General features: G+C 35.2%; 1 protein-coding gene across 1 annotated transcript in view; it reads left to right on the forward strand.

Annotated features, from left to right (window-relative positions):
• Positions 1 to 22,209, forward strand: part of SMCHD1 (structural maintenance of chromosomes flexible hinge domain containing 1) — a 128,751-nt gene that overhangs the window by 17,919 nt on the left and 88,623 nt on the right. Inside the window, exons 6-10 of the mRNA XM_030836690.2 lie at positions 13,414 to 13,528; positions 13,651 to 13,770; positions 17,689 to 17,855; positions 19,822 to 19,912; positions 20,620 to 20,830. Of these exons, the coding sequence (XP_030692550.1) occupies positions 13,414 to 13,528; positions 13,651 to 13,770; positions 17,689 to 17,855; positions 19,822 to 19,912; positions 20,620 to 20,830 (704 nt within the window). The remainder of the gene's footprint in view (positions 1 to 13,413; positions 13,529 to 13,650; positions 13,771 to 17,688; positions 17,856 to 19,821; positions 19,913 to 20,619; positions 20,831 to 22,209) is intronic.

The raw sequence follows: 22,209 nt of genomic DNA on the forward strand, positions 1-22,209 counted from the left end.
AAATACAAAAAAGCTGACTATCTTGACTGTAGCTTATGTTGTAGTAGAGGAAAAGCCAAAAGTAAACCAAAAAATGTATAAGCACTTCAGTTACTGATTGTTAAGAAAATATTGAGTAATATGTTAGAACCTGATGGCCATCTCTTTTAGGTAAGGTGACTAGAAAAGAGGGCAGCCTCTTTGAGGTTACATTTGAGTTGAGGCTTGAATGATTAGAAAAAAACACCCAAGCGAAAATCTGGGCGAAGAGTATTCCAAGTAGAAGGAACATCAGCACATGCAAAGACCCTGAAACTGTGATCAGCTTGTTTCGTTTGAGAGACGGAGAGGAGATCAGTGTTGTTAAGTGCATATGAAGGGGAGGGTAGAGGGAGATGAGGTGAGAATTCTAATTTGGCAATATTCTTTCTAACTCTCACCCACCTTGGTACTACCTTTCCCTCCACTTTTTTATTTTGAAAATTTCAAATAAACCAACAAATAAGTTGAAAAAACGTCAAATAAAAAGCCAGCAAATAAGTTGAAAGAGCAGTATTAGCACTCATATATCCTTCACCTAGATTTATGTTAACATTTTGCCACATTTGTTATCTTCTGTCTATCTGTTTATGTATGTGTGGGTGTGCACATGCGTGCACACACAGCACACACACTTTCTCTCCCTAAATCATTTGAAGGTAAGTTGCAAACTTTATGGTATTTCACTGCTTAATACTGTAGCATCTATTTCCTTCACAGCAGTGTTGTCATAAATAGCCATAATACCTTTATACCCAAGACATTTCTCAGTGATTCAAAATATCTAATGTCCATATTCAGATTTTTCCCCTTTGTCATGTCTTTCTTTTCTCCTTTATTCTATAATTCCCTACATTTGTGTCTTTCATGAAATTGTCATTTTTTTTGGTAGAGTTCAGGCTAGTTGTAGAACAGTCCACAAGGTGGATCTGAATGTTTACTGAACACTATTCTTTTCCTCAAAATTTTATGAATATTTTCAAATATACAGAGAAGTTGACATTCTACAGTCAGTACCCAAGATACTCATACTAAGTTTCTACCACTGACAGTTGCGTTACCACCTATCTTTTTATCCGACTAACCTTGAGGTCATCTCATTTTTTGATTCAGTTCAAAATAAATTACAGATATCAGTAAACTTTCTCCTGCTGCTTTAAGTATTGGTATCATTATGTAGAATTCAGGGGGTTTTTTTGAGGTAAAATTTACATTGAAAGGCTCACATCTGTCTTAAGTATATCTTCATTAAATTTTTTTTATGGTAATATAACTCATATAGTCACAAAGTTGTGCAGCCATCACCAGTAATTCCAGAACATTTTCATCACTAGAAGAAACCCTGTAACCACTTGTAGTCAATCTTGTCTCTCGTTGCAGTCGCTAATATACTTTGAATAGTTGTTAATCTACTTCTTCAGTTTTTTTAGGGATTACAATTAACATTTTAATACGTAACAGTCCACTTTGGATTAACACCAATTTAATGTCAATAATGCACACAAACTTTGCTCCTGTATAGCTCCATTCCCCTCCCACTGCTCTGTATTATTATTTTCACATAAAGGACATCATTATACATTATAACCCTGTCAACACAGTTTTATAGTTAGTGCTTTATACACCTTTCTTTTTTTTTTTCAGTACGCGGGCCTCTCAGTGTCGTGGCCTCTCCCGTTGCGGAGCACAGGCTCCGGACGTGCAGGCTCAGCGGCCATGGCTCACGGGCCCAGCCGCTCCGCGGCATGTGGGATCTTCCTGGACCGGGGCACGAACCCGTGTCCCCTGCATTGGCAGGTGGACTCTCAACCACTTCGCCACCAGGGAAGCCCTATACACCTTTCTTTTAAATCAGGAGAAGAGTAGTAAAAAATACACTTATACTGTCTTTTTCTATTTATGTAGTTATCTCTGCTTTGCTCTTTATTTTTTCTTGTATTCAAGTTACTTTCTAGTGTCTCTTCAGTTTAGTCCAAGGGACTCTTCTTCAGTAGCTACTTTGCGGCAGATCTGCTGATGACAGATTCCCTCAGGTTTTGTTCATCTGTGAATGTCTTAATCTCTTTCCTTTACTTTTTTTTTTTTTTTTTTGTGGTATGTGGGCCTCTCACTGTTGTGGCCTCTCCTGTTGCGGAGCACAGGCTCCGGACGCGCAGGCCCAGCGGCCATGGCTCACGGGCCCAGCCGCTCTGCGGCATGTGGGATATTCCTGGACCAGGACACGAACCCGTGTCCCCTGCATCGACAGGCAGACTCTCAACCACTGCGCCACCAGGGAAGCCCCTATTATTTTGTTTTTGTTTGTTTTTTGGCCACGCCACACGGCATATGGGATCTTAGTTCCCTGACCAGGGATTGAACCTGTGCCCCCTTTTGAAAGCTACTTGTGCTGAATGAAGAATTCTTGGTTGACAGTCTTTTTCTATCAGCACTTTGAATACATTAGTCTACTGTCTTCTGACTCCATAGTTTCTGATGAGGAATCACCTGTTAATCTTGAGTATCCCTTGTATGTGACTAGTCACTTCTCTCTTTCTGCTTTCAAGATTCTCTTTTTTCTCTGGCTTTTAATGGTTTGTGGCATGTCTAGTTTTTGAGTTCATACTATTTGGTGTTTGTTGAGCTTCTTGGATGTCTAGATTAATGTTTTCATCAAATTTGGGAAGTTTTTGGCCATTATTCAAATAGTCTTCCTCTCCTGTCCTTCTGTGGCTCATCTTTATCCCCTCCATTGATGGGGTTTTTTTCTTCAGTTTGTTTCTCAGACTGAATAATGTCAATCAACCTGCCTTAAAGTTCACTGGTTGTTTCTTCTGCCAATTCATATCTGCTCATGAGCCACCTAACTGAATTTTTCATTTCAGTTGTTTTTTTTTTCAATTCCAGAATTTGTTTGGTTCTTTGTAGTTTCTGTTTCTACTGATATTCTCTGTTTGGTAAAATACTGTTCTCATACTTTCCTTTACTTCATTAGACATAATTTCTATTAGTTCACTGAATGTATTTAAAATAGCTGATTTATTTTAAAAAATTTTAATTGAAATATTGATTTATAATGTGTTAATTTCTGCTGCATAGCAAAGTGATTCAGTTATACATATATATAACATTCCTTTTTTAAAAAATTCTTTTCCATTATGGTTTATCACAAAATATCGAATATAGCTCCCTGTGCTATAATGTAGGACCTTGTTGTTTATCTGTCGTATATATAATAGTTTGCACCTGCTAATCCCATACTCTCACTCCATCCCTCTCCCATCCCCACCCTTGGCAATCACAAGTCTGTTCTCTATGTCTGTGAGTCTGTTTCTGTTTTGTTGATGAGTTCATTTGTGTTATATTTTAGATTCCACATATAAGTGATATCATATGGTAATTGTCTCTTTCTGACTTCAATTAGTATGATAATCTCTAGTTCCATCCACGTTTCTGCAAATGGCATTATTTCATTCCTTTTTATGGCTGAGTAGTATTCCATTGCGCTCGCGTGCACGCGCGCGTGTGTGTATACATCTTCTTCATCTATTCATCTGTTGATGGACATTTAGGTTGTTTCCACATCTTGGCTATTGTGAGTAGTGCTGCTGTGAACATAGGGTTGCATGTATCTTTTTGAATTATATTTTTATCCAGATATGTGCCCAGGAGTGGGATGGCTGGATCATATGGCAACTCTAGTTTTCGTTTTTTGAGGAACCTCCATACTGTTTTCCATAGTGGCTGTATCAATTTACATTCCCATCAACAGTATAGGAGGGTTCCCTTTCCTCCACACCCTCTCCAGCATTTGTTATAAAAAAGCTGACTGAAGTCTTTGTCTGGTAAGTCTAATTAATCCCTGGGCTTTCTCTGGGACAGTTTCTATTGAGTGCTATTTTCCCTATGTGTAGGCCAGACTTTAATATTTCTTGGTGTGGCACATAGTTTTTTTGTTTAGAGCAGGACATTTTATTTTATTTATTTATTTTTTGTCCACGCCTGGCAGGTGGGATCAAACCCGTGCCCCTTGCATTGGAAGCGCAGAATCTTAACCACTGGACCACCAGGGAAGTCCCTAGAATAGGACATTTTAAATTATATAGTGTGGCAAATCTGGAAATCAGATTTATCTCTCTCCCCAGGGCTTACTGTTGCTTTTGTCTTTTTGTTGTTTGTGTAGTGACTTCCCTAAACTAATTCTGTAAAACCTGTATTCTTTATCTTGTGTTGCCCCTTAAGTCTCTGCTCAGTTAATTTGGTGGTCAACTGATCAGACATTTCCTTGAATGTCTGGCACCACTAAGTGTTACAGCTCTTGCCAAGGGGTTCTGTGTGCATACTGGGCTGTTTTTATTGTTCCAGCAGGAAGTTTACAGCTCTGCCTTAGCCTTTAACTCTTGGTTGCACCAAACCTCAAAGTCAACCAGAAATAAGAGATTAGAGCCTTCTCAGTTCTTTCTTGAGTATGTATACAATCCTGCACATGAGTGTGACCTTGATACTCATCACTGTGTTGGAGCTTTTAAAAACCACTGTGGGGCTTCCCTGGTGACGCAGTGGTTGAGAGCCCGCCTGCCGATTCAGGGGACACGGGTTTGTGCCCCGGTCCGAGAAGATCCCACATGCCGCGGAGCGGCTGGGCTCGTGAGCCATGGCTGCTGAGCCTGCGCATCCGAAGCCTCTGCTCCGCAGCGGGAGAGGCCACAACAGTGGGGGGCCCGCGTACCGCAAAAAAAAAAAAAAAAAAAAAACCCACTATGGACCTTTTATTCCCCAGCTTTTTCTTCTAAGCTTTTGCCCAGATTCTTGTTTTCTCCAAACTGTTTTCATTGCCTTAGTCAGCTTTGATGGTAAACATCTGCCACTGATTGTTTTTGACAAATGACCCAAGGAAAATGCTTTTCACAGTGAGCAAGTTCTGAGTTAGGTCAAATAAAGACAAACCCTGCAAGTGGAAGTTTCTATGGAACTGTCAGATCCAATAATGGCAATTCTATGGGGAAGGAGCTTTTGGGGAACTCCAAACACATTCCAGTGACTCCTAAGCTGTTTTCAACATGATTGCAGGGCTGTTGGTTTTCAAGGCTTCTGTGGACCTGGTGAGAGGGGAATGGGAGAGGGTATGTTAAAAAGTAGCAGCTTGCAGTTTTTAACCAAAACTCATCAATGTGTCTTAAATAAACACTCCTTGGATTGTTGCAAGACTTAAGTTAATTTTTGCAGTTCTGAAAAAGTTGAATTTGACAATTTGTTCGGGTGTTGTTTTGTGTTTATCAATGAGTGGATTTTCATAGGTTCTTCTGGAAGTGATCACTCAGTTAACTGATTTTTGACAAGTGCATACAGTGGTCTAATCCAAACCCCTAAGGTAAAGAACATTACCTGGACCTAGGAAATTTGCTCATGACTGAGGCACTGTTACAATCATAAGTGAAATTAGATACCTAGAACCTTGTTGTAATACTATGTGTTCATTTAATTATTTTGTGGAAGAAAGAAGGGTGACATCAGTTAGGTCAGCGGGGTGGCCATAATTCAGATGTGTGTTGGATCAGTGCTACTTTCTGCACTTTAAACTTGCTCAGCAATTAAAAAGCTCTCAACTCAGTCAGCCGTTTTTGGGAAAATAAAAATAGCATGCCACATGGCCCATTTCCCATGCCACTTTTAGGCTGTAGAAATGGACTCCCAACAGGATTTTCCCTAATTTTCCTAAAGGAAAAGCTCAATTGTCTGCAATTGAGATGAACTTTCAAGTAGATATTTGTACTTACTTGAATTTAGAGAATGTAGATTTAGGCATCCTACTTTAATTTGGTTATTTCCATTGTGTCTCACAGATGAGACACATCTGTATCGAGATGAGACACGTGTATTCCAGAGCTCAGTTAGTTACCTATGACCATTTGTTACTTTCTTCATTGTGGCTGATTTTTTTCCCCTGTGATAGATTGGAGATAGTGAGATCTAAATATATATACATAGTCTCTCTACCATATTTCCTGGCAATCACTTACATTGTTTCTTTTTACTAATTTGATCGTCTCTCCTATTCCTTTTTCTTACCTTCTACACCTTTTATCATACATTTTCATGCAGATTTTGCTTCTCTTTTCTAATAAATACTATTGTTTCACAAAGATATAGTGTCCTCTTATATTGTATGAAGAATAAGAATGAGATAGTTTCTGAAACTTTTTTAGACTATGATAGAAATTTATTTTGAGGGAGGCGACTTTCTAAATTCTCCAGAGGACTCCTTCTGTGATGCAAAATTGTTTCTTAAGATCTTAGATTATATTTATCTTCATGAAGGGAGATCTATATAGCCCGTGAGTGTGGATATAGGAATTTTCTGGACTCATTTACACAAGTCTAAAACCTACTGGAAATTAGTATTTTCAGCCTTATTTGCTGTATTAGGGTTTTTGCTTAGGTTAGGCTTTCATGAATGGAAAAGGAAACTTAGGGAAAAGGTTGAAAAAGGAAACTTACTGCTTGGTCATTAAGTGTGTCCATTCCTAATCAGTGAACAGAATTCCTTAGTTTTGAATCAGATTAAGTATGTATATATTGTTTTATCTCTGAGTTCTGCCCTCCCGAACTTTTATTATACTTCCCCATATGTGTTTTAAGGAGAATATTTAGGGGAGGGTATTTTCAGCATATTTCCTAGAAGTATTATCATAGTAATTAAAGTCTTAGAACCTATTAACTCTTTATTTTTCTTAATAGACATTTTGTTCATAGAATTTAATTAATTCTTGGTTTATGACAATGTATCAATGCAGGACATGCCCATTTAAAGTTTATTTATTGAAAAGTTTAATAAGCTGAATAACCAGAATTTTGCCACCTAATCCAGTAAGTAGAATATACTGTAACTTATATCTGTGTCCTCCTCATCCCCGCCACCAAAGTTAACAAGTATCTTGTATTGTTTTTCTGTTTACTTTTTTCTTTTAAACATCTTTATTAGAGTATAATTGCTTTACATTGTGTGTTAGTTTCTGCTGTATAACAAAGTGAATCAGCTGTACGTATACATATATCCCTATATCCCCTCCCTCTTGTGTCTCCCTCCCACCCTCCCTATCCCACCCCTCTAGGTGGTCACAGAGCATCGAGCTGATCTCCCTGTGCTATGCAGCTGCTTCCCACTAGCTATCTATTTTACATTTGGTAGTGTATATATGTCCATGCCACTCTCTCATTTCAACCCAGCTTACCCTTCCCCCTCCCTGTGTCCTCAAGTCCGTTCTCTACGTCTGTGTCTTTATTCCTGTCCTGCCCCTAGGTTCTTCAGAACCATTTTTTTTTTTAGATTCCATATATATGTGTTAGCTATTTCCTTTTTTTAAATGTATATATCTAATTTTGCTTGTTTTTGATAATATGAAAAAATGTAATGATACTATATTTTGATCTACAAGGGACTTGCATTTTCATTTAGTATTAGGTTACTAAGATTGCATATTTGTGTGGGTCTGTAGAACATTCATTTTCATAACCATGTTATCTTTAGTATATACCAAAAAGGGATCCCACTGTATTTATCCAGTCTCCAGTCAGTGGGCATTTGGCTTTCTCCTCCAAGTTTTAGCAATTGTTAGCAGTACTATCTTATATATGGGGTGTGTGTGTATGTTATATATGTTTCCTGGTCCAAATCTACGTAAGTTTTAGGTATATGCCTAGGAGGGAATTTGTAGGATTTAAAAATGAATGTTCCAACTTACAAGGTAATGGCTAATTATTTTCCAAAGTGATCGTATTAATTTATACTTTAACCACTTATGAAAGTTTGATAAAACTCACTTGGGAAACCATTTGGGTGTGGTATGTTTTTTGCAGGAGGAATTTTTAAGTATTGCTTTGATTTTTTCATAGAGTTATAAGAATATTTTGGCTTTCTGTTTCTTAATGATTTAGCTTTGGTAAGTTACATTTTAGTAGGAATTAGTCCATTTCATTAAATTTTCAATTTTATTGGCATATAGTTGTTGGTAGTGTTTGTAAAGAACCAGTGCTTGCTTTGATGAATTTTGTTTTCCTGTTTTCAAATTCTTTGATTTCTGCTCTTTATTATTTATGCCCTTCTTACTTTGGGTTTATTTGCTCTTTTTGTAGTATCTTGATGTGGAATCTTACAGATTTTTTTTTACTTCTTTTCTAAGATGAATATTTTGTGTTATAAATTTTCTTCTCAGGACTACTTTTGCTGTATCCCACAAGTTTTAATACGCTGTAATTTCACTTTCATTCAGTTCAGTGTAACTTTTATTTCCCTTGCAACTTGCTTTTTGATCCATGGATCTTTATTGGAATGTGTTGTTCAATTTCCAAATGTTCCCAATAGATTTTCTTGTCTGTATGTTGATTTCTAGTTTGACTTTATTATATTCAGAGAACATACTCTATATGGTTTCAGTTCTTTTAAATTTGTTAAGATTTGTTTTATGCCCTAGGATATGATCTATATTTTGGTGAATTTTCTGTGTCCTTGAAAAGAATGTGTATTTTGCTGTTGCTGGGAGGAGTGTTCTGTAAATCTCAATTAGATTCCATCTGTTGATAATATTTTTCAGTTCTTTCTTATCCTTGCTGATTTTCTGTGTAGCAGTAATGAAGAGAGGAGTATTGAAGAGCTCCACTTATTTGCAGGTTTGCTGATCTTTTCAGTTCTCTGAATTTTTTGCTCTGTGTATTTTTAACTTGTGTTACTTTTTGTATGCATAATTGAGATTGTTAGGACTTTTCAGTGAACTGACCCTTTCATCATAATGCCTTTTTTAAAAAAATTTAATTAATTAATTTTTGTCTGCGTTGGGTCTTTGTTGCTGTGCACGGGCTTTCTCTAGTTGCGGTACGTGGGCTTCTCATTGCGGTGGTTTCTCTTGTTGCAGAACACAGGCTCTAGGTGCGTGGGCTTCAGTAGTTGCAGCACGCAGGCTCAGTAGTTGTGGCTCACAGGCATAGTTGCTCCGCAGCACGTGGGATCTTCCCAGACCAGGGCTCAAACCCGTGTGCCCTGCATTGGCAGGCAGATTCTTAACCACTGCGCCACCAGGGAAGTTCCCATAATGCTTCTGTCCCTGATAATTTCTTGCTCTGAAGTGTATTTTATTTGATACTGTAGCCACTCCAGCTTTCTTTTTGTTTATGTTTGTATGGTATACCTTTTCTTATCCATTTTCTTTTAAAATACCTATATCATTATATTTAAAATGAGTTTCTTGTAGACAGCATATGGTTGGGTCATTTTAAAAAATTTTTTAATTTATTAAAAAATTTTTTTTTACTATAGTCTTTTTAGAATATTTATTATTTTTATTTTTTTTTTGGCTGTGTCAGGTCTTAGTTGTGGCACGCGGGATCTTCGTTGTGGCACGCAGGCTCAGTAGTTGTGGTGCACAGGTTTCTCTCTAGCTGTGGCATGCAGGCTCCAGAGCTCGTGGGTTCTGTAGTTGTGGCGTGCAGGCTCCAGACCGCATGGGCTCAGTAGTTGTGGCTTGCAGGCTTAGTTGCCCTGTGGTGCGTGGGATCCTAGTTCCCTGACTAGGGATTGAACCCACGTCCCCTGCATTGGAAGGTGGATTCTTAAACACTGGACCACCAGTGAAGTCCCTGGTTTGGTCAGTTTTTAATTCACTCTGTTAGTTTTATTTAGTGTATTTGTACTATTACATTTACATATTTTTAATTATTGGTACATTAGGACTCAAATATGTCCTGTTTTAACTTTTCTGTTTGTTCCCTTTGTTTTGCATTTGTCTTTTCTGGCCTTTTTGCGGTTTACTTGAACATATTTTACTACACTGTTTTCTTTATAGTGGTTTTCGAGTATATCTTTTATTTATTTATTTATTTTTTAATGGCTGCTCCAGGGAATACTGTATTACAGTCTCTTAGTATGGACATTTTGCAATTAAAGTGAATTACAGAAATCTCACCAAATTATTTAGGTATTTTAACGCTCACCCATTTATAATTTAGTTTTAAGTGTTACCTCTACATATACTGAGAACCATATCAGACCGTGTTATTTTTATTTCAACAGTCTAACGTAATTTTAAAAACTCAAGCAGAGAAAGGTAGCCTATTTTATTTACGTGCATATTTGTTTCATTTTTCTTTATTCCCAGGTAATATTCTTTTATTAACTTGGTCCGATATTAATATATCTTCTCCAGCTTTGTTTTCATTAGTATTGAAATGGTAACTCGTTTTCCAACCTTTTAACCTACTGTCTCGTTATATTTAAAGAGTGTTTCTTTTAGGCAGCATTTGGTTATGTATTAAAATTGACAATCTCTGCCTTTTAATTGGGATGTTTAGACCAATTACATTTAATGTGATTATCAGTATGCTTGGTTACCATCTTTGTTACTTGTTTATTTTTCCCTTTTTCCCTACATTTCCCTTTTTGCTGCCTTATTTCAAATTGAGTGTGTGTGTGTGTGTGTGTGTGCACGCTTCCACTGTTTCCTTCATTGACTTATTAGCTGCTACTCTGTTCTGTTGTTTTGCTGGCATAGTATACATCTTTAATTTATCACAGTTCTACTCTCTTAGCAGATTTAAATTACACAATAGTGTTATTGACTGTATATAATGATGTTATACATTAGCTCCTCAGACCTTATTCATCTTATTGATGAAAGTTTTTACCCTTTTACCAACCTCCACCTATTTCCCACACTCCCCAGTCCCTGTCAACCATTTTTCTGCTGTTTCTATGAGTTTCTCTTTTTAACAGTTATTTTCTTAAAAATGTGAAAAAAAAGTATAACATTAAATTAAAGTGTATAATTTGGTAGCATTAATTATATTCATAGTGTTTTACAACAATTACCATTATGTATTTTCAAAGATTTTTGTCTTTCCCAAACTGAAACTTCGTAACCATTAAAAGATAACTGTGTATTCTCCGCACCTCCAGCTGCTGGTAACCACAGTTCTACTTTCTGTTTCAATGCATTTGCCTATTCTAGGTACTTCATTTAAGAAGAATCATACAATATTTGTCATTTTGTTTCTGGTTTATTTCACTTAGTGTAATGTTTTCAGGGTTCATCCGTGTTGTAGATTGTATCAGAACTTCACCCCTTTTTATGGCTGAATTATGCAGCTGTACTACATTTTTCCATTCATAGGTTAATGGATGGTTGTCTTGTTTCTACCTTTTTTGTATATTGTGAATAATGCTGCTATGAACGTTCATATACAAGTATTAGTTTGAGTCCCTGAGTCAGTTTATGTTTACCCACATATTTACCATTTCTGGTGGTCTTCATTCCTTTGTTTAAATCCATAGTATCATTTTCATTCCTAAAGGTCTTTTAACAGTTTTTATAATTCATGTTTGCTCTCAGTGAATTTTTTCAGCTTTTGTATGTCTGATAAAGTTTGGATCTATTCCTTACCCTCCTTCCCCCTTTAAACATATTTTTGTTGAGTATAGAATTTTAGGTTGACTTTGTTAAACATTTCAGTACATTAAAAATGCTACTCCATTTCTACTGACTTGCACAGATTACAGTGAAAAATCCATTGTCATTCTTATCTTTGTTTCTCAGAAGGTATGGTGTCTGTTTTTTCTGACTCTTTTAAATGTTCTTTTTATAGTTGGTGTTGTATACATTGTGTGTTTGTGTTGGGGGAGCACTGTAGGTGTGCATGCATGTTGTGTGGTTTGTGTATTGTGTGGGGTGTTTGTGTATATGCATGCTTTTTTGCATGGGGGCATGTTTGTGTCTTTGTTGTGTGGAGATGAGTTTGTGTATGGCGGTTGTATGTTGTCGGGGCTATTTTTTGTGTGCTTTGTTTTGTAGGTCTGGTATTACGGTGTTTTACCTGGTCATTGTTGTCTTTATTTTGATTATTGATATATGGGTGAGAACTTTTTATACCAATTAAAATATTTTTATTTATCCCATTATTTCTTTGTTTTGTTTTCTCTTTGTTTTTAAATTCATTGCATCTTTCTGTTGTTGCTTTTGAAAATGTTGTTCTCCCTTTTTTTCTCTTTTAATATTTTAGAATTTATCTGTTTGTTTTCTTGGTTGTCTTTGAAATTTAAAAATGTGTATTAACGTCAGACTTCAAAATTTAAAAGAACACCTCCCTTTGCCCATATTAAAAAATTTGGAACACTTTATCTCTGATCACTTCCTTCCCAAAGTTATACTTATGTTGTCTAGTATTTCAAGTCTGACTACGGAAATCCCACAAATTATATTCACCATTTTTTCTAACAACACATTAAAAATTTTTTAATACATATTTTAAAAATTACCTTTGTACTTACCATATTATGATAACCTTGTATGTCAGATTGTGCTTGTACGAACATTCCTTTAGAGCAAATCTCTTAATGGTAAATTTCCTTGGATATCGTCTGTAACTTCTTCATTTAGCCCTAGTTCGCAGTTCTACGTTGACCTTTTCTCTTGGCCCTTTGGAGATAATATTCCACTGTCTTATACTGTTGCTGTCAAAGCCTGCAAAGCCATTTCTCTCTCAGTCTGTTTATTAGTTCTTCTGTTTTGTTTTTAGTGTTCACTGTGATGCAGATTTCTTTTTATGTATCCTGTTTGGGCTCTTTTGGTCTGAATCTGTGGATCTATGCCTTTTAGTAGTTTGAGAATATTTGCAGCTTTTATCTATTCTCTCTTTCTCCAAGTACATTTAAACTTGTGTGAGATACTATCCTTCAGTCGTTCATGTTTTTATTCCCACTTTGATATTTTTCATTCCTTTTTTTCTTTGTTTCTTATGGGTAAGTGTTTTTGAACGTATCTTTGTGTTCTCTAAATTTTTCCAGCTGTGCTGCATCTGCTCTCTAACCTTTTCATTTGGTGTAATAGTGGTTCCAGCCTCATCCCCAATTCTGTTTATTTCTGATATTGGGAAATGGTGTCCCTAGCGATCTTGCCTATATTTGGAGAGACCAGGGATGCCTACTCTCCAGAGTGTTGTTATGGTGCAGTAGGAGGTTCAATCAGAGCTCTTCGTTTGTCATGATACATGGAAATAAGAATCTCTTTGCTGTAATTCCCATTAGTATTGAGGCAATATTTTAATGTTTTGAAGGAGTAAACAATTTTGAAGGGAAGATTGTAGAGTTATACAGATATTTGAGATTTTCTGATTTATCAGGGTGGGCCCAAGAATTTGCATTTCTTAGCATTTCCAGGTGTTGCTGATGCAGCTGGTCTGGGTAATAAACTTTGAGAGCCATTGGACCAGATGATGTTTTGGCTTTTGGCTCTGATTCTTTTACATTTGAATAGGGGTGTTATCTGGCTCAGGGATCATTTTATTAACACTTATAAAACTGCTATAACAATTTCCTTTAGCACCTGAGTAGTTTGTTTAACATCATTGCATTAATGTAATGTTTTATTTTAGTGATCATTCAGGATATGTTCGACCACTACCAGTGCCACGCAGTTTAAATAGTGATATTTCCTATTTTGGTGTTGGGGGCAAGCAGGCTGTTTTCTTTGTTGGACAATCAGCCAGAGTAAGTAAAAATATTTCTTAAAAGTGAAAGTTGATCAAAATATTTTGAGGTTGACTTTCTAAATGTGTTTATCCAGTTTAAATTGTGGGAATTTATAAAGTACTCTTTTAAATATTTAACAGATGATAAGCAAACCTGCAGATTCCCAGGATGTTCATGAACTTGTACTTTCTAAAGAAGATTTTGAGAAGAAGGAGAAAAATAAAGAGGCAATATATAGCGGATATATTAGAAACAGAAAGGTACAATACATTTGAACTCAGTAATTGTAGATGCATTACTTTGGATGGATGATAGGACAAGAACATTTTCTTCATTTTCTGAGATACTAATGTCATTTTAAAAACTTGAAGATATGGAATTTTCAAATTAAATTTTCACTCTTTTTCTTTTAATTATGTGAATAGCAAACGTGATCATTTATGTGCTTTCTCAGGCTGAAGTCTTCAGAAAACAGATTTTCTCATAAAGCCAAGTAAGCTTTCTGGAAATTGTTCATAAGATTGTAAACTTTTTTCCTTGAACTGAGTGTGAGTTTTTAAGTATTTGTTGTATAATAATTATAGAAGCAGAGTAGAAAACAGTGATAGGGTAATAGACTTTTAAGAAATCTGAGCTCCAGAGAAATAAGTAAACGAGAAACTTATTTCTGTTATAAATTTGCATTCAAATGCTCATTTTAATAAGCAGAGTGTTCACAAATTTGAATCTTGTTGGTGAGCACATGGTATTTGTTGTATTACTCATTCAGCTTTTCTCTGTTTGAAACATTTTAGAATTAAAAAAATTTTTAAAACCTTTTTTAAAAGTAAGATTTAAAAAATTCTTTTCTGCTTACAAAGCAAATTGTAAAAATTTTATAAAGAAAATAAAAATAGTCTCAAATACCAGAAAAAAGTACTTATGACATATTTAGTCGAATTTTCTTCTAGTTTAAACTTTATCATATACTTATGCTTTGAGCTCTGTTTTATTAATATTTTGAGTATTACTTCATTTTAGAAAGTATTTTGGTACACAACACACTTTTAATAGCTTCATAGTATCTTTGGCTAAATGTACAGTAATTTGACTATTCTGTTAAGCATTTAGCTTACTTGAAGGATTTTATTATAATTGTAAAGACACTGCTATTAGTATCTTTGCACAACATTTTGCCTGAACTGCAGTTTTTTCTTCGTATAAATTGTTAGAATTTTTATAACTGTTATAAGGAATTTGAACTTAGAAATATTTATGGTGTATATTACAAAGTCGCTTTTCTGAAAGGTTGAACCCAAATCAAATACACTCCCAACAAAGGTATATTGGAAGTGCCTGTTGGATCATTTCCTTATTTTTCAAAAGAACAAAGCAGGGAGGGAAGAATGATAGCAGAATGTTAGTGGTTTGATAAGTGAAAATAATACCTTTTCTTTCATACTAGTGGGCTGAATTTTTTTCATGTTTATTAGCTACTTTTACTTTCTTTATAACTGAACATTATCCTCTGTCCGAGAAATGTCTTCATTTTGTCATTCCACCTTTTCCTCTTTAAATTTATTGCATTTATTTAACAGTTTACATATCTTAATATATTGTTTATGTAACAGTATTCTGTCTTATCTTTTCTATGTTATCTTAAAATCACAAAACCCTATAAAGTATATTGGTGGAAATATTATTTGCCGTGTTAAAACTGGTGAAAAATAGAAACAGAGAATTTAAGTGATTTTTTTTCAGAACTGTATGGATATGATAAAGCTTGGATAGTACTGAGGTCTCTTGGGTTATCATTTCTTCCAGCTTTTCCTGTGTTTTGTGCTTAGTTCATCCCAGCAAACATTTCATGGGTACCAGTAGGTCCCTAGTCTTTTTCTTTTTCTGACCTGTCCTTTCCAGCCTACTTTTTGGGGGCTCCTCCTCTATTCCTGAGCTGTTATCAGTTAGTACGGTGTGTGGGGGGTTGATGGTTTTTGATCTATGGGGACTAGCATGCACACGCCCCCCCCCCCCATATATATATATATATTCATTCTTATATATACCACTTAATACCAACAGTTCTCAAATATGTATTTCTTGTCAAGACTTTTTTCTTAAGATTGAAACATTGAATCAGGCTGGACTCCTTAAAGGGAAGAAACCATTCTGGCCATTTTAAACAGAAAAGGATTTCATAAAGGGAGTTAGATGCTTAGATGATTATTGGGCTGAAGGAATGATCTTTAGGCTGAGTCTTGTAGAATGATGCCAGGGTATTCCAAACTGACCTTCTAGGGATGCTGCAACATCTGCTGTAATCAGGTAGCTGGAGGACCACAGCTGGATCTGGAATTCAGAAACACAGTACCTTATCTCTGATCCAGGAGTTGGAAAAGTCTTGCTGCCACAATTGTTCCAACAATGGACACAGAATTTCTGGCCATTACTAGTGCTGTATCAGTGCTGATGCTTAAGCTGGAACCTGGATACTGGTCTTTCAGTACCTTGCATGGTAACAGAAAACTTTTAAGAAACCTCAGGAGATGGCCTTTGCCTCACTTTTCCCTTCTAAATCTTTGGCTAGTACATCTAATTGGTGAAACCTAATTTGCATCCACAAGCAAAAATTTAAGAGTCTGAGAAATAGATGTTTTTTGATTTCTTTCCATCCTCTGCAGCCCTGGAGGGGACAACATAAGGTGGTACAAATGGCAGCTGAATACCAATTGATGCTATGTAGCACACGCATTTCCAGTTTGAGTTAGATGTCCCTCTCCACGGGTTCTGTAAATAACTCCCTTTTGGTACATCTGAAATCAAATATCTATAAGCATTTCTTATTTTCTTCCCCTTTCCTCCAACTATTAACAGTATAGTAGTAACTGTAATCCTTGTTGTTAATCATTCACCACATTTAATTCTTTTAAAATAGTTCCTTTCATTTATCCTTTCTTGCACTCATTTCCACTGCTTGATTCAGCCTTTCCAGCCACGTCCTTCATCATATGTTTAACATATATTCTAAACTACCTTGTATCCCTTATAGTCTCAAATCCTTCATGTTCTCATTGGTCTGGGATGTTTTTATTAAGTCATCTGCTGGGTGAATGTCACCCCATTTTTATTTTTTTAACTCTGTAGTTCTTGGCTTATAGCTTTCTAATGGCACATTGTTTTATAATCATTTGTTTCTCATCTATTAGATGGAATTTGTAGGGAGGAAGGATGCTCTCTTTCTTTTATCTTGAACCCTATTTTCCTCATGCCCAAGTTGAGTCATAGGGCTTAGAAGGTGCTATCCAAATATTTAGATAATGAACCTGCCTCATCAGTAAACCCAAGCTAATCTACTAACTCTCAAACTGTATAAAATGTTACTTATGTATTATGTATTGTAGCTATAATATTAGTAATTTACTGTGTAGGGATGCATTGGAATCGTATTGGAGGGTTGGTTTTTATTTTTTATTAAGAAAGTAATAATACACACTTACTAAAAAAAGAAAACCAGTTTCCTAGACATAATAGTTCAGTGTGTATCTTTATCCTTATACGTTTTTATGTGTACAACTTATATAGTATATATATATGCATGAAATTTTTAACATACAGACTCATAGTAAAAACTGAGAAGTTTGTAATTCTTATCCTCAAACATTCCCCCACTCCCCCCTCCCCACTTCCCTCTGAAAGTGGACTGGGGCCCAGGATGATTTTACTCCCTTTTAAACAGAGTGCCTTTGGGCTAAGCCAGCTGGGTTCAGGCTGCATCCTAGTTTTCCTGAACTTGGAGGGCTGGCTGGGCATTGGTCCTGACCAAGTTAAGTGGTAGGTACCCCAAGCAAGGACTCATTCCACCTTAGGGTAAGTGTTCTCAATTTTGGGGCACAGTTTTAAACTCAGTATTTATTTTTCTTTACCCTTTTCTTTATGATTCTCCAGTTCGTGTAGCATTATGGTTTAGCATTCTCCTTGATGTATGCCAGTTTAGCAATCTATGTAAAAGTTTCCCTCTCCTCACAGCATTGTTGTCACACACTCAGCTGATTTGCAATTGGCCATTTTCCTCCAAAAGATTTTTGAAGCCTGTATTTGAAATTATCCAAGTGAATCACATTAAAGGTTGATGTAAATGTTATTTGTTAATTACAATTAAGGTGCATGTAATGTGTTGTACTTTATGTTCACTCTTGTAGCCGTCTGATTCTGTTCACATTACAAATGATGATGAAAGATTTCTACATCATCTTATCTCAGAGGAGAAGGAAAAAGATAGCTTTACTGCTGTGGTTATCACAGGGGTACAACCAGAACACATACAGTACTTGAAAAATTATTTCCTTCTTTGGACGAGACAGTTAACGTAAGTATTTACATTTGATTCAGGACATGTTTCTTCTTATCTTTTTTAAGATAGAAAATATTACAGACATATTGAAGCCTCTTGGCTGTCTGCTTTACTCCTATCCCATTTCCTTCCCTTCAGTACAGGAATCATTACTCTGATGTTAGCATTAAAGTGGTTCTGTATTCTGTAAATATTGTACCGATCACCGGTAATGTATTGGTCATTACAAATACAAACATGAGGCCCATGCTTTTTGACAACTGTGATAACATTTAAAATAAACTTGAGTTCATCCAATTCAGCTCATCACTCCCAGATCCCCCTTTTGTGCTTTTGCTGTGTAGCATGTATTATAATCTTCCATACCACACAGTTTACTTATATTTTTGTCTGCCTTCTACCTTGGAATGTCTGTCGTTTTTTATGCACTGCTGTATCCCAGTGTTTCCTTTTACATAGTAGATGCTCAATAAAAGTTTACTGAATGAATGTATTGAGTCTATTGAAATGTATTGAGTCTATTGAATGTATTGAGTCTATCACTCATGTGACATGAGTAATACTGAAAATAAATCTTTGTGTATCTATTCCAGGAAAACTTTTAGGAAGTATATATTCCATTAGATCAAATCAGAAGTATATACATTTAATGGCTCTTAAGTTTTTTCCTCTGTAGTTACACAGTATAGACCTTTGACTGGATTGTTTCCATAATTTGTATTAACCTGAATTAATTAGTCTTGCAAAATGGGTATACTGTACAAAATTCATGTTTTTAAAGAAAGTATCTTTTCTTATTTATTCAAAGGGCTGTTGTACTTACTTTGAGATTCTCTATTTTATACATATATATTAACAATTAAAATTTTTTATGGGGAAATTGATTTTAGGAATGCCTTTTTTCTTGAATATTGATGTTTATTGGCTCTGTAACACAAGAGTTTTAAATAGGACTTTGGAATGTTTCTTCTCTAAGAACATCTTTCATTAGTTATTTTATTATTTCTCTTAACTGAAGGAATTCAGTGTACATTAATGACATAATTATAACTTAACTCTTGCTTTTAAAAAGAATGATGTATAACTTTAACCATTCTTTGAAATAGACGCTTGCTAAGCTATTTATAGCACTCTTTCTTAATGTATGGTTGTAAACTTATTGTTGACTATGATGTTAACACTTTTGAGATGTCTGAAGAAAGAAATCATGATTTTCAGTGATTTCCTTTTATCTTAGTAGTGTTTTAAACTAGGACAATTAATGTAATTTTAAAAAGTTAAAATTCATATGAAGGAATATTTTAAATTCCTGCTTGAGGAATAATTACACATGTGATACGGGATATGGGGAGAGGTGAATAATCTCCTCCAAATATAATCTTTTGAAACATTTGCCAAAATAAAATAACAAAGATTTCTGAAGTGGTGGTTTTTGATGGGATAATGTTGAATTTATTAGTTTTAGGAGTATTGGCATAAGATTGTTTCAGTGTCATAGGAGAAGAAAGATGAGAGTTACAGAATGATACTCTCATGTTGGGGACATAAGTTAAAGTTACTGAATCCTGTATAGTCCCTGATATTTGAGTCCTTTGTAGAACATCCCTAACAAGTAGAATTATAGCCTCTTAACTTCTAGTTTTAGTTTTTTTGATAAACTATACTTAAAGTATTTGGGCCTTGAAGTTGGAAAGACTTGGATTGAAGCGCCCCCAACTCTATACTTCTGTGACCTTAAGTAAATTAAATTATATACGTTTCTTGCATTCCAATTTCTATATAAAATGAAGGGTAATAATATCTGAATCTCAGGATTGTTTTTACCATTAAATGGTTTACTCTGTTTAAAAATGCTTCATATAGTGCTTGGCACCTAGTAAGTACTGCCAAATAGTAGTTATAGAATTTTTTTTGGTAGAAGATTAGATGAACTGTAATTTTATGTGATTTAAAAGTGTAAAGGTATTCTTCTATGTTTTAGGCATATTTATCATTACTATATTCATGGCCCAAAAGGGAATGAAAAACGTGCATCAAAGGAAGTTGGACCTTTCAACAACATTGATATTGAAGTAAGATAAAATTCTTTCTTAAAGTATTGTGAATTATTAGGTATCTGTTCTAGTTCCAAGTTACTCTGGACAAGAAAACTCAGTCAGTAAATAGACAACTTCTCTGTCCTTGTCTTTTACCAGAACGCTTCCCTAATTTGATATGCAAGTAAAGAGATTATTCCTAGATGTATTTTTGTGGAACCTTTGTTTACTATAGTATATGGTTTTTCCTTTCTCTGTCTTCTCTAGAGATATGAGCTGTTAACTGAATATCATGTCTCAAAAGCAGGGAAGAAAAGGAATAGATAGTTTCTTTTGTTCACAGAAGTCTTATAACAGGTAAAGTATGATTTAGAAGAAAAGAATATTTGAGTGTTGAGTTCTCAGTATCCTTGCCCACACGTCAGGAAGAATTTCATGTACATCTTTATCCCACTTCCTACCTCTAGCAGGAAACCTTGAATTAAATGTACTCATCACTTAATATATCCTTCAGCTCTGCTTTGCTCTTTCTTTGCTTACTTTCAGTTTTTTATAGTGTATTTTTTTTGAGATGCTACTTAGAGCTATTTAATCCAAATAAAAATATATATGTATTTCAATAAGCTAGATGATTACTTGTACAAATAAAAGTAGTTTTTGCCTGTTCTGTTGTTGGATCATAGGTGAGAACAAAAGTAAAGTCACTATAGAATTTAATTGTTTTTGTTTTATTTTTATTTTAGATTTCTATGTTTGAAAAGGGGAAGACACCTAAGATTATCAACCTAAGGGAAATACAAGATGACATGCAGACGTTGTATATAAATACAGCAGCCGATAGTTTTGAGTTCAAGGCTCATGTTGAAGGAGATGGTGTAGTGGAAGGGATTATCCGATATCACCCTTTTTTATATGATAGAGAAACGTATCCTGATGATCCATGCTTTCCATCAAGTATGTTAATCTGTTATCTTAGCTACAAAATGTGAAGTTGTGATTTAGGATAGTGATTTGTTTTCTTAATAATAATTCTTAGTTGAGCTGTTGAGGTTAGATAAATTTAAAAACTTTTTTCCCTCATGCAAATCTTCTTAAGTTATTAAAGTAGTTATAATTTTTATAATTCTTAATTTTTGTGTATATTCATTTCCAGATGAATAAAGCAGTGGCTTTAAGAAAGATTATGTATTCTTTTATCATAGATCTCTTCCTGAAGTGAATTTTTAGCTATATACTGCATAGTAATCCTTTATATATTCTCCATGTTGTCTTCCTGTTATCTTTGTAGGTATTTATAAAGTAGTTTTAAACTTCACTTAGTCACACTAGTTTTTTCTTTATGCTTTCTGATTTTTGCCTTGCTATAGAAAGGTATCTTATACCTCAAGATTATAAAAAAGATCCTGTGGTTTTTTTCCTTAATCATTTTATGTTTACATCTTTAACACATCTCTAATCTTTTTTGTGTGTGGGTTAACTTAATATTTTCCCTGTGGGTTTCCAGTTTCCTAGCACCAATTATTGAACGTTATGATTTTTGTAATAGTTTAAATATCACTTTCATAATAATACAAAGTTCCCATAAGTGCATAGATCCGGATTTTTTACTATAAGGAATTGATCTAGTTTGTGTTTTTATTTATTTATTATAAATTTATTTATTTGTTTATTTATGGCTGTGTTGGGTCTTTGTTGCTGTGAGTGGGGGCTACTCTTCGTTGCGGTGTGCAGGCTTCTCACTGCGGTGGCTTCTCTTGTTGTGGAGCACGGGCTCTAGGTGCGCGGGCTTCAGTAGTTGTGGCATGTGGGCTCAGTAGTTGTGGCTCGCAGGCTCTAGAGTGCAGGCTCGGTAGTTGTGGCTCACGGGCTTAGTTGCTCCGCGACATGTGGGATCTTCCTGGACCAGGGCTCGAACCTATGTGCCCTGCATTGGCAGGCAGAGTGCCACCACTGTGGCAACCACTGTACCACCAGGGAAGTCCCTATTTTGTGTTTTTATACATGAGTAATGATACTCTCTTGTCCTTTATACTGTATATTGATATCTATAGGGCAAGACACTATTGTTCTTTTTTGAGAAAATTCTTAATGCTTAATCTTTTGCTCTTCTGGATAAACTTTGGAATCACTTTGTACTGTACTTTCACTTTAAAAAAATCCTACTGGTATTATTGAGATGGCATTGAATTTTCATAGATTAACAGTATTAAATTTTCTCATTCAGAATAATTCTTTAGTATAGCCTTAATATTGTAGGTTTTGGAACCAGATTTCCTGATTTGAATCTTATCTTTGCCACTTTGTGTAAACTTTGACAAAGTACCGCCTGCCTC

Source organism: Globicephala melas, chromosome 13, assembly GCF_963455315.2.
Source record: "Globicephala melas chromosome 13, mGloMel1.2, whole genome shotgun sequence".
Taxonomy (NCBI): Eukaryota; Metazoa; Chordata; class Mammalia; order Artiodactyla; family Delphinidae; genus Globicephala; species Globicephala melas.